Raw genomic sequence first — 12810 nt, forward strand, 5'->3', positions numbered from 1 at the left:
TATAAATTTTAACCAAGCGTATAAATTAATAAAATTTTCTTAATTCTCAATACAAAAATATAACGCGTTACATATATATATATATATAAGAGTTATGCTTCGCGGATGCGTGGTAATGAAATTTTAATGCTTATTATTATAAATATAATTTGCTTTTTTTTTTTTTTTTTTTTTTTCCCATTTTGTTCTCTTTCTATTTTTTATTTTCCTTTTCCAGCTTCAGCAGTGGTATATTAACTATAATTGGCTTGATATGGGGATAAAAAGGAGCTGACGCAAATTATTCGGCAAAATTACACTATACTTATTATATATTAATTTAGTTTCTTACATGATTCTCCAAATTTTAATAAAAATTAACGGTAACACACATTTGATCATACTACGTAAGTTTATTACAACATTTATCATACCCTCTTTATTTTATTTTATACTTCTTTTTATTCTTTTTTCTCTAACATTTTTCCGAGTTATGCACGTCCACACTAAAGAAATATGAAAAACTGAATATTTACCTACACGTTTTTCCTAAAACTTTTGGTTAACCCTTTCAAGAACAAAAGATATTGTTATGTGAAGACAAATAAGGTATTGAAATAATGATATACAGTTTTTTTTTTTTTTTTTGGGATGTGAACGGATCTTATATAAAAGTATATTCGTTCTACATTATTACGTGGAAAAAAAAAAAAAAAAAAATTCCACATATTGTTTTTAATAAATACTTAAAATATATCACAAATAAAAAAGAAAAAACAAGGAAAAGTATTGCATATATTCATGTATAAGCATGTATGAACACCTGCGCGCTCACATATATATACATATATGAATAAAAATATAACTACGTAAAAATCCTTTAGAAAAAATACAGAATTTGTGTACAAAAATTTATTCTACTATTCTTAATGATTATAATCAGAAAAAGATATATCAATGATTTCTTCCTTATTTTCTGGTTTGAAACTCTTTCTAAATTCAAGTATTTCATTGTTTCCTTCAATATCAGTATCATCTGATTCATCATCTTTTTTATTTGCTATAAAATTTCCTATAGCAACACTCACACACATTAAAATAAATGCACATGCATATTTGACTTTAATAAAATTAATATTTTCATTCATATTTTCTTTTCTATCTCTTGAATGTGACTTACCCTCATCACTATCCTTTGATGTTTCAGTTGTAGACATATTATATTTATTACTATTACTATCAACATCATGTTCGAAAATCTCACTAACACTCGAGGATGTTTGTTCAGTGGGTAGCGTAATTTTCCCCTCTTCTGATGCTTCTTTTAAACTAGTATGTTCTTCAGTTCCATCATTTGTGAATCCTTCCTTTTCAAAAGATTCCGATTCAGCTTCTTCTTTCCTTTCTTCGGTTGTGTGTTCTGGATGGTGAACTATTTCTCTCTGTTCTTCAACATTATTCATGTTCATTTCCTGTTGATGAACTCTTTCTGCTTCCTCTTGTTCTCTGTAACTTTCATTAACTCTCAAAGTCCTAGCATTCTTTTCTTTTTCTATATCGTTTTTTCTATTATTCAATTCTGTTAATATACCTTCACAATCATTTATTAATTTATTCATTCCATGAATTTTGCCCTCTAATTGACCAATTATTTCATCCGCCTCATGAATATGCTCTTTTGCAGATTTGTATACATTGGAATTACTATATTGTGACATCTGCTTAAAAAACGAATTCATTTCTTCCCTTTTCAAATTAATGTCTCCTAAAACACCGTTAAGAATTAAAACATCATCTTTCGTTTGCTTAATATCCCTTTTTATTTCACTGATTTCTCTTTCTATTTTATAAATAGAATTGTATTCTTGTATTTTACCTTTTTTCTCTTCAAAACTTTTAGAAACCATTTCTGTTTTTTCAGCTATTTCATAATTATTCATTGTTTGTGTTACATTTTGTTTGATCTGCTGTAATTTTTCCTGTATTTTGAGTAATCTCTCCTGCTCATACAAATCATTTAATATGTTTTTTTTTTTTTCCTGTATATTTTCAAAAAGTTTGTTAATATTCACCTTCTTAAGATTAATCGTTGGTAATATAACCTCGTTTTCTTTTATAATTTCCAATACCTTTTCATATTCCATTTTTGAACCTTTTAATTTATTTGTAATCGTTTCTATATAATTGGTTACTTTAAGTATCGTTTCTGTATCTACGTCCATTAAATTATAATTATTTTCTTTCCTCAGCATTTCGATATCGTTCATTAGGACATCTGTTCTACTGATTAAAAAGGAAATTTGCTTCTTGTATTCTTCTACATTTTTGTAATCATCCGTATTCTCAAGGTCATCTACTTCCAAAATTTTCATTTCAGATTCAATAGCAGCATATACTTTGTTAACACTTTCTACGCTTTCGGGTGTGTATTTAAGATAATTTTTTATCAAGTCAGCTTCATTATCCTGTAGTTTACTATAAAGATCGTTTAGCTGTTTTTCTCTTTCCATTAAATACTTCTTTTTAGCATTAGCCATACTCTTATGTAGTTCTAATACCGGGTTAAACACATCACCATTACGTTCTATTTCTTTTAATTTAGTATCAACCATATTTCTGTAAAGATCATCTATTTCAAATTTTTCCTCCTTCAATTTATCATAAAGTGTTATTACATTTTTCACACTTTCCTCTACAACATTAATATCGCTATTGGGGCTAAAATTATATAATTCATTTTTTAAATCATTTATTAATTTTAGTGCATCTTTTGTATGTTTAGCAAAATTTGTTGCACAATTATCTGCATTTTCAACATTCTTGGATGTCTCTGTAAAAGTAAGTTTATTACCATGGAATTCTTTTAACTCTGAGACATAATGTTCTGTGTATTGGGAATTCTTTTTAATGTAGTCCAAACAATGTTCAGTGTTTTTCTTTTGTTTATTAATCATCATTAATTTTTTTACTGCTTTATTATTCATTGTGTAGCTTATTAATGAAATCCAATGGGATTGACAATGCTTTCCAAATTGGTATAATTCATCAATGATTGGATTCATTTCCATAATCTTTGAGTCTATCACATTTATTTCTTTACTAATATTTTCAATTTCAGAATTGAATATTTCTAGTTTTGAAATATCTTCTTTAGATTCCTTAGTTAATACTACTTTTTCTTTTAATTCTTTTATAGAACTAATATATCTGTTCATTTCCTTTTCCAAATTTTGTAATAGTGATTCCTTTGGCAGGTTACTCTTTTTATCCTGATAAATAGCTACATTTTTTTTTAATTTTTGAAATTCCTCTGTATTATCTAATAATTTATCAAAACTTTCATAATGACATTTTATTTCTTCAATTTTATTTAATCTACTTAGGGTACTCCTTATCTTTTGTGAAACAACCATTTCATTATTCTTCGTTTCTCGAAACCTTTCATTAAATTCATTTTTTAGTTTTATTGATTTATAAATGTCAGTTGCATTCATAACAAGATTTTCACTTTCTCTCTGTTTTTTCATTATATCATTTGAAGCTTGTTCTATTTTTCTTAAAATTTCATTCGAATCTTTCACTATAGAAATTATATCTGATTCAAATTCAGCTTTGTAATTAAAATTTATTTTCATATTAAATTCTATCCCTGATGTCATCTTAATCTCATCGCTTAAAAAATGATTTGTCAAAGTTATCATTTGTTCATGCATATTTTTCGCCTTTCTTTTATAATCCTCATGCTTAGAATCTTTAATTTTTTTAGCTATATTTACAGCCTCGTTTAATATACTTGAACCTCTATTTATATCATTCAAGGTTTTCAGTTCATTTATAATTGTCTTAATATCCTCAATATGCTGAGTAGCAGTCTCATGATCTTTTGTCATGTTTTCATCTTCATATTTCAATTTTTTTATCATTTCATTTAATAGATTTAATGATTCCGTTTTTTTAATATGATTCAATAGTTCTATTGCTTCCTCCTCCTTTTTTCTAAGATTTTTATCTTCTGTTTCTGCTTTTTCCCTTAACGTTTTGGCCTTATCAAATGTTACAGAAAAATCGGTAATTTCAGATAAATATGTTTCTATTAAATTATAAGATTTAGTAAATTCTCCATGAATACCATTCATTGTAATTCCAGTATTATTTAAAGCGTTGGTCATATCGTATTCTTCTATTTTTAATTTAATAAAAATAGATGTAGTTGGATCAACTAGGGAATTTATTTCATTTCTTATTAAATCAAATTTTCTCTTTCTGCTGTCAGCATTTTCCTTAATTTTTTGCAACAACCCTTCCTCATATGCTTTTTTATGTTTTAGTAAGTCATTTTCTATATCGTTTATTTTCTTACTTATTTCAGCCATCTTTCCTTCTTCATTATGCATCTGATTAATTTCATTTTGAACTATTTCCAAATTTTTATCATAATTCTCTTTAACCTCTTTTAACTTATCCAAGGACTTTTCGGCATTTAATTCACTAATAGATAAAACTGATTTCATTGATTTGTCAGATATATCAAAAGAGTGAAGTGTGTTCTTTTTTACACCTTCAATATTTGATAAAATGTTATCAAGTTGCTGTCTGCAATTATCTATTTCTAATGACGAATTCAAGGATAAATCATTAAGCTGTTGAAATTCCCTTTTCTCAATTTTAGTTTTTTCTTTCAATTCATTTACTTTTTTTTCACTTTCACCAAAGTTCTCCTTAATTTTTCCATCTACAGTTTTAATTTGAATGAATATTTGTTGCGCTTCATCATTTTTTTTTTCACACTTTACTTTCAGTTCTTTTATTAGCGATTCATTTAAAACGTTTTCTATTCTAGTTACATGCTCCAAAAGAGACTGATAGATACCCTTAGCTTTGTCTACTTGTTCATGAGATTCCTTTAAAGCGTTTTCAGTTTTATTAGAGTAATCATCTGCTTCTTTCATTTGATTTTCAGATATTTTCGTATTTTCTTTACCTGTACTGTTTTTTAAATACTCAATTTTCTTCTTTCCTTCTTTTGTATTTTCAAGGTGTGAAGAACACATTTTTAGATATTTTTCTGAATCTTCTAAAAACTTATATGCATTTTCTTTTATTTTTATTATTTCCCTTACTTTTTCCTCAATTCCTCTTACCTTATCATCTATGGCACTGTAATATAAATCTTTGGTAATTTGTTCCTTTAATACATCCGCTTCCTCAAGTACCTTTTTTGCATTTTTTTCATGATTTTCAACTTTTGTAAATTCCTCATTTATCAGCCGATTAAAACGAATAGATTCATCAGAATTTTTTTTTAAATATTCTAAAATACTATTATAACTAGTTGAAATTAATAATTCTCTAATTCCTTTAATTTCATTTAGCTCCTTATTTATATCAACATTGCCTTTTATGGCATTTTGTATATTTAATTTAATCTCTTGCGTTATACTTTTCACATCAAATACTGTCACACCATTCGCCTTTTCCCTTAATTGAATCGATTTTTGTTCAATTTTTTTTATTAGATCCTCATGCTGTTTTGCATTCTCTATATGTTTTTTAATGTTTGTTATGATTAATTCATTTTGTGTCTTGTCACTAGTTTTATTTATTATAGCCTCAATTTTAGTTTTTACAGAATTCATTTCTTCTATAATCTTTTGAGCTTTGTTTTTTTCTTCAGCAATGTGCTCTGCAATGTTCGCAATAACACTCTTCTCATATTCTAATTCCGTATGGTTTACCTTTCCCCTTGTCTCCTCCAATACTTTCTCTGTTTTTTCATTTAATTCTTCAGATATTTTTTTTATTTTTTCATAAATATCCCTCATTTGACTCTTTGTGTTATTTAAATATTCAATGTCATTATCTTTTTTCTTAACACTGTTTTCTAAACTATTTGATGTACTCATCAATTGTGTCATTTCACTTATGTATTTGCTGACAATTTCTTTGATACTACTAATGGAATTTTTTATAACTCCTATATTTTTCTCATTTTCTAAATTTTTAACCTTTTTATAATCTTCATTATTTTCAATGGTGTTTATTTTATCTTCTATTTCTTTTATTGATTTTAAAATATCATTCTTGTTGCTCGTTATTTTATGAGCTATATTATTTATACTGTTGTGTATTGACTCTATATAAGTAATTGAATTATTTTTAAATAGGGTAACATTACTTTTGTTGAGACTTTCATATGTGATATTTAGTTCATTTATTTCTTTTCTAATTTCTTTCCATTCATCTATTCTGTTGAGCGAATCTGGTAGCACCTTTTCATCCGTACTTAAATGAATTTGACTTTTCGATTCTGAATAAAACTTCAGCAGATCCGTTTTTTTATTTTCTAAATCATTTAACTTATTATCATTCAATTTTTCCTCTACATTTATCATTTGAGTGTTCAAATTTTTTAAAAGTAATGTAGTCGTATTTTCTCCTACAATTATATCGCTTCCCGTTTCACTAATCTCCTTTTGTACCTGTTCTCGTAACATTTTTATTTTACTCCTTAAATGTACAATGTCTATAGCACATTCGTTACAACTGTTTATACTACTATTTAAAAGTTTAAATGAATCTATTTTTTTTTTTAACGTTTGAATATTTGTTATTATGCTTTCCATTGCATTAGTCTTATCATTGAAGTTACTTTCATATTGATCTATTTTGTTTTTCATATTTTCATTCATAATTTTTTCTTTCATGGATTTAACTTTTTGAACTTCATTTTGATTGCTATTTATATTGAAATATTTCTGAATAACATCATAATAGTTCAATTGACTTTCAATTTGATTTATAATTTTTTTAATATTACTAATAGAACCAGATATTTCATCTTTCTGTTTAGAAAAATTCAGTTTATGTTTGTTCAACTCTTCATTACTTTTTGCTTCATTTGATTCAAATATATTTTCATTACTAAAATATTCTTCTTCTCTTTTAGTTATATTTTCTTTATATGTTTTTATAGAAGCTTCTTCTTGATTATATTGCTCCATACTTTTTTGCAATGTATTGAATCCCCTAGTAAAACTATCATAAAGTTCGCTCATTTTCTTATTAACGTTTTCAGTTTGTTTTTCTATTATTTCTTTTTTTATCTTTTCAGAATTATCTAATTCTTTACTCATTTGGTTGTATACATCTGTTAATTTGTCATCACTGACAAAATCTAACTTAGCAAAAGTTTCTTTTATTTCCTTTAGCCTTCTTTCCACTTCTTGTGCATCCAGGGGTTGCAGAGAAATTTCTTTCTTTTCGTTTATAAAAATCTCAGTTGTCTTAATAATATCATTTAAGTTTTCTGTGTGCACAAAATTATATAGTGCATTTACATCATTGTTTATCTTATCCTTTTTAGCATTAAGTTCTTCCATATTGTTATAAGATACTGTGTTGAGTAATTCATTCATGTCTGTTAAATGTACGTTTAACTTCCTTTTTAAGGATAGAACTTCCTTTAGATAATGTACTTTTTTAACCATTTTATCTAGTATTTCTTTAAACTCTTCTATATTTTTCCTACGGGTAGATTCCAATTCCTTTGATTGACTTATTTCTTTGAGTATGTTTTCAAACCTTATGTTCAGCTCATCCAATTTGCTTTTTGCTGTTTTTATACTTTCATAAAAATTTTTTACTGATTTTAAGCGCTCCTCTATGTTTTTTTCCTCATTTTTTATATTTTTTATTTGTTCTAAATAAAAAGTTGCTTTTAATGCATCGTTTGGTAGAGTCTTTATATTAAATAATTTTTCATCAAAAGTTTTTCTTGTGGTTTCATATATGCTCTTATGTCTATCAAATATAAAATCAGAATTATTTACTATATCATTTTTCTTTATTTCCATATCGTTTATTATATCCTGAAGTTCCCTTATTTTTACAGTTACCCTTTTGTCTTCATCATCCTTAATTTCATCAAGGAGCTTTTTATTTTTTTCACATAGTTTCACAGAATATTCTCTTATTTGTCCTGAATCTTCTTTAATTTCACTGCACGCCTTATCATCAAATGTTTTATCAAATAATTCATCTGCCTTTTTTTCGAATATTTCTATAACACTAGAAAAAAGTTCATTAAATTTAATTATTTTTTCTTCATAAGTATATTTAATTGGATTATTGAATCCCTTTATGTATTTAAATACACAATACTTATTGGATAGTAATTTATAATTTTCTGCAAAGTTTTTGATATCTATTTCCGAGGATTTACTTTCCTTTATAGATTCTAAATTGCTAACTGCACCATTTATAAGGGCAGTGTTGATGGAATATAAATGTGAAAGTTCGTCCATTTCATCTGCTAACAATTCCAATTTCTTAATTTTTTCATGTATATCTATATTGACTTCGTTAGAAAGAAATAATATATTATTCAAAACTGAAAAATCATTAATAACTTTTGAAATATATATATACGTTTCATATATATAATCTTTAGTTTCTATTATAAAATTCTTACGGAGCGTATTGTACTTATCTGCATAATTCGCACAATCATCTTTACAATAGGAATCATTCAGTTTCGTCAATGCTTTATTTTTCATTTCAGCTACTTTAGGTTTTATATCTTTTTTATATAAATCTATGTGTTTATTATATTCCTTGTATATAACATCACGTTCTCTTTCCTTTTGGCTTAGTGTCTCTTTTTCTGTAGACTTCTTAGCATATTCAATCTCATGTTCCACTACTATCAATTTTTCTTTTTCAGACATACATGATTTTATTAACTTTAATAATTTATCTGAATATTCTGTAATATGATTACTAAGCTCTTTTTCATATAATATATAGTATGGCGTGTTGCGTGGAATAAAATCTATAACATTCTTAAAATATTGTAATTCGGTATAATCAACCTCCATATATAAAACTGGGTTATATTCATTATCATTTTCTAATTTCCCTTTTAAATCATCCATGGAACTTGTGATATTCTCTAAAGATTTTCCCTCCTTACTTTGATATTGCATAGTGTGTTTTACAGCATTATGATTTTTCTCATTTTCCTTTCCCTTTTTCCCATTATTTCTCATAGAATTATGTGGTGCGCTTTCTTTTATATAAACCTGGTATGATAAACTTTTTCCATTAGCATTATCATTTAGGCTAATAAACGATGGATTATGTGATGAATGTTCTGCATCAACATCTTCCTCATTTGCGTTATTTGTTTTTTTTACATAGCATTTTTCATTAAAAAAGTTCAAAATTTCCAAACTTTTTTTTTTCTCTCTATTATATTTCACTTTTTTATTTTCCTTTAAATTTGAATTTAGTGCAAAAAAACATAATTTCTCCGGCTTTTTTTTTTGTGTGTTTCCTTGTGCATTTTCCCCGTGACTTGAGCCTAAATTTAAAGTCAAAAATGGGCATATATAAAAAAAAAAAAATTAAATTATAAGGATGTGGAAAAAAGCATAGTAATTGTAAATAACTGAAATATTAAAGATTTTTTTATTGTCAAACATATATTCATGTTCGTGTGTGTTACCTAAAAAGTTCAATAGGTAAAGGAGTTCTACTAAATAAATAACATTTTTCATGTTTAAATTGATCAAATGGTTCCAGCGTTTTTTTCCTTTTTTGTGTTTTTAAACTTTAAAATTAATGCATCCTTTTACTGATAAAATTGTACAATTCTATTTTATTTAATCGCTTGTCCTGCAATATATATGTTTATATATACTTTCACTCTTCCATTTTTTTCTGTTTTTGTTTGTTCTTGTGGGACAGAAAACAATGTGTGTTGCACAATAACAGTAAAATATAAAATTAATGCGAGTTAGAAAAAACTATTCAAAGAGCAGCAAAAATTATATAAAATAAATAAGGTCAAATTGCCATACTTTCTAATTTTTTTTTTTTTTTTTTTTTTTTTTTGCACAAAAAAACACGTTGATTGTATAGATTCGGAGCATTTACATTCACCTAAATAAGAACAAAGCGAACATTGTTCTAATACCTCAAGTAAAAGTAAATCAAGAAATGATGAATTGTAAATATAACAAAAAAAACAAAATGATTCACAATTTAAAAGTATAGAAAAAAGATAGTGCTTATCTAGAATCGCAAATGTGCGATGTGTTAAAACAACAAAAAAGAAACAATATTCTACATATCTGTTCTATCTTGAACCATCAAAAATAAGATTTCCTACCCCCCCCCCCCTTTTTTTACCAAATTAAAATATATGATGTCAGGCTTTTTTCCTAAAAATATACTCATGCACACAAATATTTATATAAATATATATTTTAGAATAAAATGTAAGTAAATTAATAAGGGAAATTAAACTGAAAATATAGCCATATTGAATAGATTTAAAAAAAAAAAAAAAAAACCTTTAGCTCGAATATAATCAATTTTACGTTTGTTAGCTGATCTTTCAAAAATGTTGTTTACACTGAATTTTTAGGTATGTGGTGTGTTACTTAAATGTACCCTAATAAAGATGCACAAGTTAATTTTAAAAAAAAAAGAAGTTGCAGCTCGTAAAAAAAATGGCTTTAGTTAGTAGGTGTAGCGTTGATAATGACAACCATTTTTGAAAGCTAAAATAATTATAACATTATATTTGTGCAAACGAAAAAACTAATAAATAAATAAATAACAACATTGTTGTAACTTTTTAAAATTGTAAGAATTTAGCCTTTCTCATAGCTTGACATATATCTACATACATATATAAATATATTACACAGTTAACCTTTTCCCTTTTCAAATATATTTTTATAAATTCTATTGTTCATTCCTGAGAGTACTACCTTAGATTAATGAATAGTAATAACCTTACACACTAGGACAGATGTGATTGTAAAATTAAATAATACTCCATCTAATCGCGATTCTTAATATATTTTAAGTCATTATTATGGCAACACATTATGTAATGTAATATATCATAATCTTTCACAATTTCTTTTACGTTTTTTTTTTTTTTTTTTTCTCTCATCTTTAGGCGTTTTTACTATACATTAATATACACTCATATAAATGTTCCTTTTCATGGTATATATATTCCAAATTGTTAACTAAATTGTTCACCTTTATTTGTTGCTAATGTGAAATTTAAATTTGTGACAAATTCTGCAAAAAGGTAATATTAATATTATTTTTAATGATCTTCTAATTTCATTATTTTAAAATTTAATGTTGTTGCATGATTCCATTACTTTTTACCTAATATTTTATCATTGCTAATTTAATCCCTTATAGTTGTAAAACAAATTGCATGATCTTCTGTTTCATTTTGTGTACATTTGCTGAAAAAATGATTCATGAACTTCTCATAATTTGTAAACATTTCAAACCTTAAAGAAAATAATAAAATAAAAATTTCAACTTTCTCTAAATGCAATTTTTTACTTTTGTAATGTACACTATTTAAAAAAAAAAAAAAAAATCTTGAGCCTTTTGTTCCCTTTTTTCTTTTTTAAAGTGTTCATCTTTGTGTACCTTTTTCGAACAGAATAACGCTAATGAAATTTTTTTTTTTTTTCTTTTATATTTAAAAATGTGTGTGACAATTGTCATGTCTTAAAGCACATTTTCCGTAGTGCGTTTGTAAAGTTGCATAATGACATTTGCGGAATCAAATAATTCTCGTGCAACTAAACATAAAACTTAAAAAACACCTAAATTCAAAGTACATCAAAAAATCAACAATGTAGAAAGATATAAAACACTCCTTATAGGTACGCCTTTGTAATAGTTCATGACACAGTATTTGAAAATTACTCGTTAATTAATATATATATACATACATCTATGCATCCTTATTTTATTCCTTTTTCCGCATTACCCTCAAAATAAATTATGTATCACTAAAAAGGTATAATTTACTCGGAAGTACTTATGAAAGTTAAATGCAAATCCCCTATTTAAGTTTGTGTAAAAGAATGTTCTTTTTTACAATTTTCAGGAGATCAATATAATACCTCCACGGTGGGGCATTATGTCAAAATGTTTTTCTTTATCAATGTTTTACCACATTCTTCCCTATTCCGTTTTATTTAATTTTAATTCTTAATGAGTCTCATGCTATTTATATCTCTCAAAACGCTCGAATATTTCATTCACAATCAGGGCAGAATAATACCCTATATATATGATACTCATATTGGCTTATATATATATATATATATATATAGGTATACACACATAAATATATTCTGGCATAAGCACCCATATTTCTTCCTGTAATGCCATGCTAAAATGCAGCATAAAGAAACGTTGAAAAAGTTAAAAAATGTTTCACATGTTCTTTTGTCTCACAGTGTAAAGAGGTATGTCGATGTAACATTTTCAATCCCCATTTTAAATTGAATAAATGCACGTTCTTTTAAAAAAAGTTTTTAAGGATAAATTATACAAAATGTCAACGTTCTACATGAAATACTGTTTTCAAATTATGGAGTAAAATATTTGATTTAAATAAAATGAAGATAAATTTTTCTTCCTTTAATTCGTCTTATGTGGAGTTTATGAAGCATTATTTTTAAAATAGCTGTTCTTTTGGAAATAAATAACATTCTCAATTTTAACGAATAATCAGTATCATTCATAAAAAGTAATCAAATTGAGTCGAAATGAAATGAAATTGTTTTTTCCTCCTTAATTTTATGTGGTTTTGCATGTAAACATTTTTTTTTTTTTTTGCCACTTAATGAATTTTCAAAAAATGCAATGGTGCTGGTGCTAGCAAGGCCTGTGCATGAATTTTATAAACATAAACCATTTTAAACAATAAACAATTCATGCAAGTGCTTGTGATTGTAACTGTGATTTTGTTTAAGAATAAGAACAACCAAAAGGAAA

General features: G+C 25.8%; 1 protein-coding gene across 1 annotated transcript; it reads right to left on the minus strand.

The window, feature by feature from the left end:
• Positions 1-905: 905 nt before the first annotated feature.
• PGO_070070 (reticulocyte binding protein 1a) lies at positions 906-9536 on the minus strand (the record flags this gene model as incomplete). The annotated part of the gene is made up of 2 exons (XM_028686880.1): positions 906-9340; positions 9485-9536. 2 exons carry the CDS (start codon positions 9534-9536, stop codon positions 906-908), a joined length of 8487 nt encoding a protein of 2828 aa, XP_028542681.1.
• Between the last annotated feature and the right edge of the window lie 3274 nt (positions 9537-12810).

This window comes from Plasmodium gonderi (genome assembly GCF_002157705.1).
Source record: "Plasmodium gonderi DNA, contig: Chr07, whole genome shotgun sequence".
Taxonomy (NCBI): Eukaryota; Apicomplexa; class Aconoidasida; order Haemosporida; family Plasmodiidae; genus Plasmodium; species Plasmodium gonderi.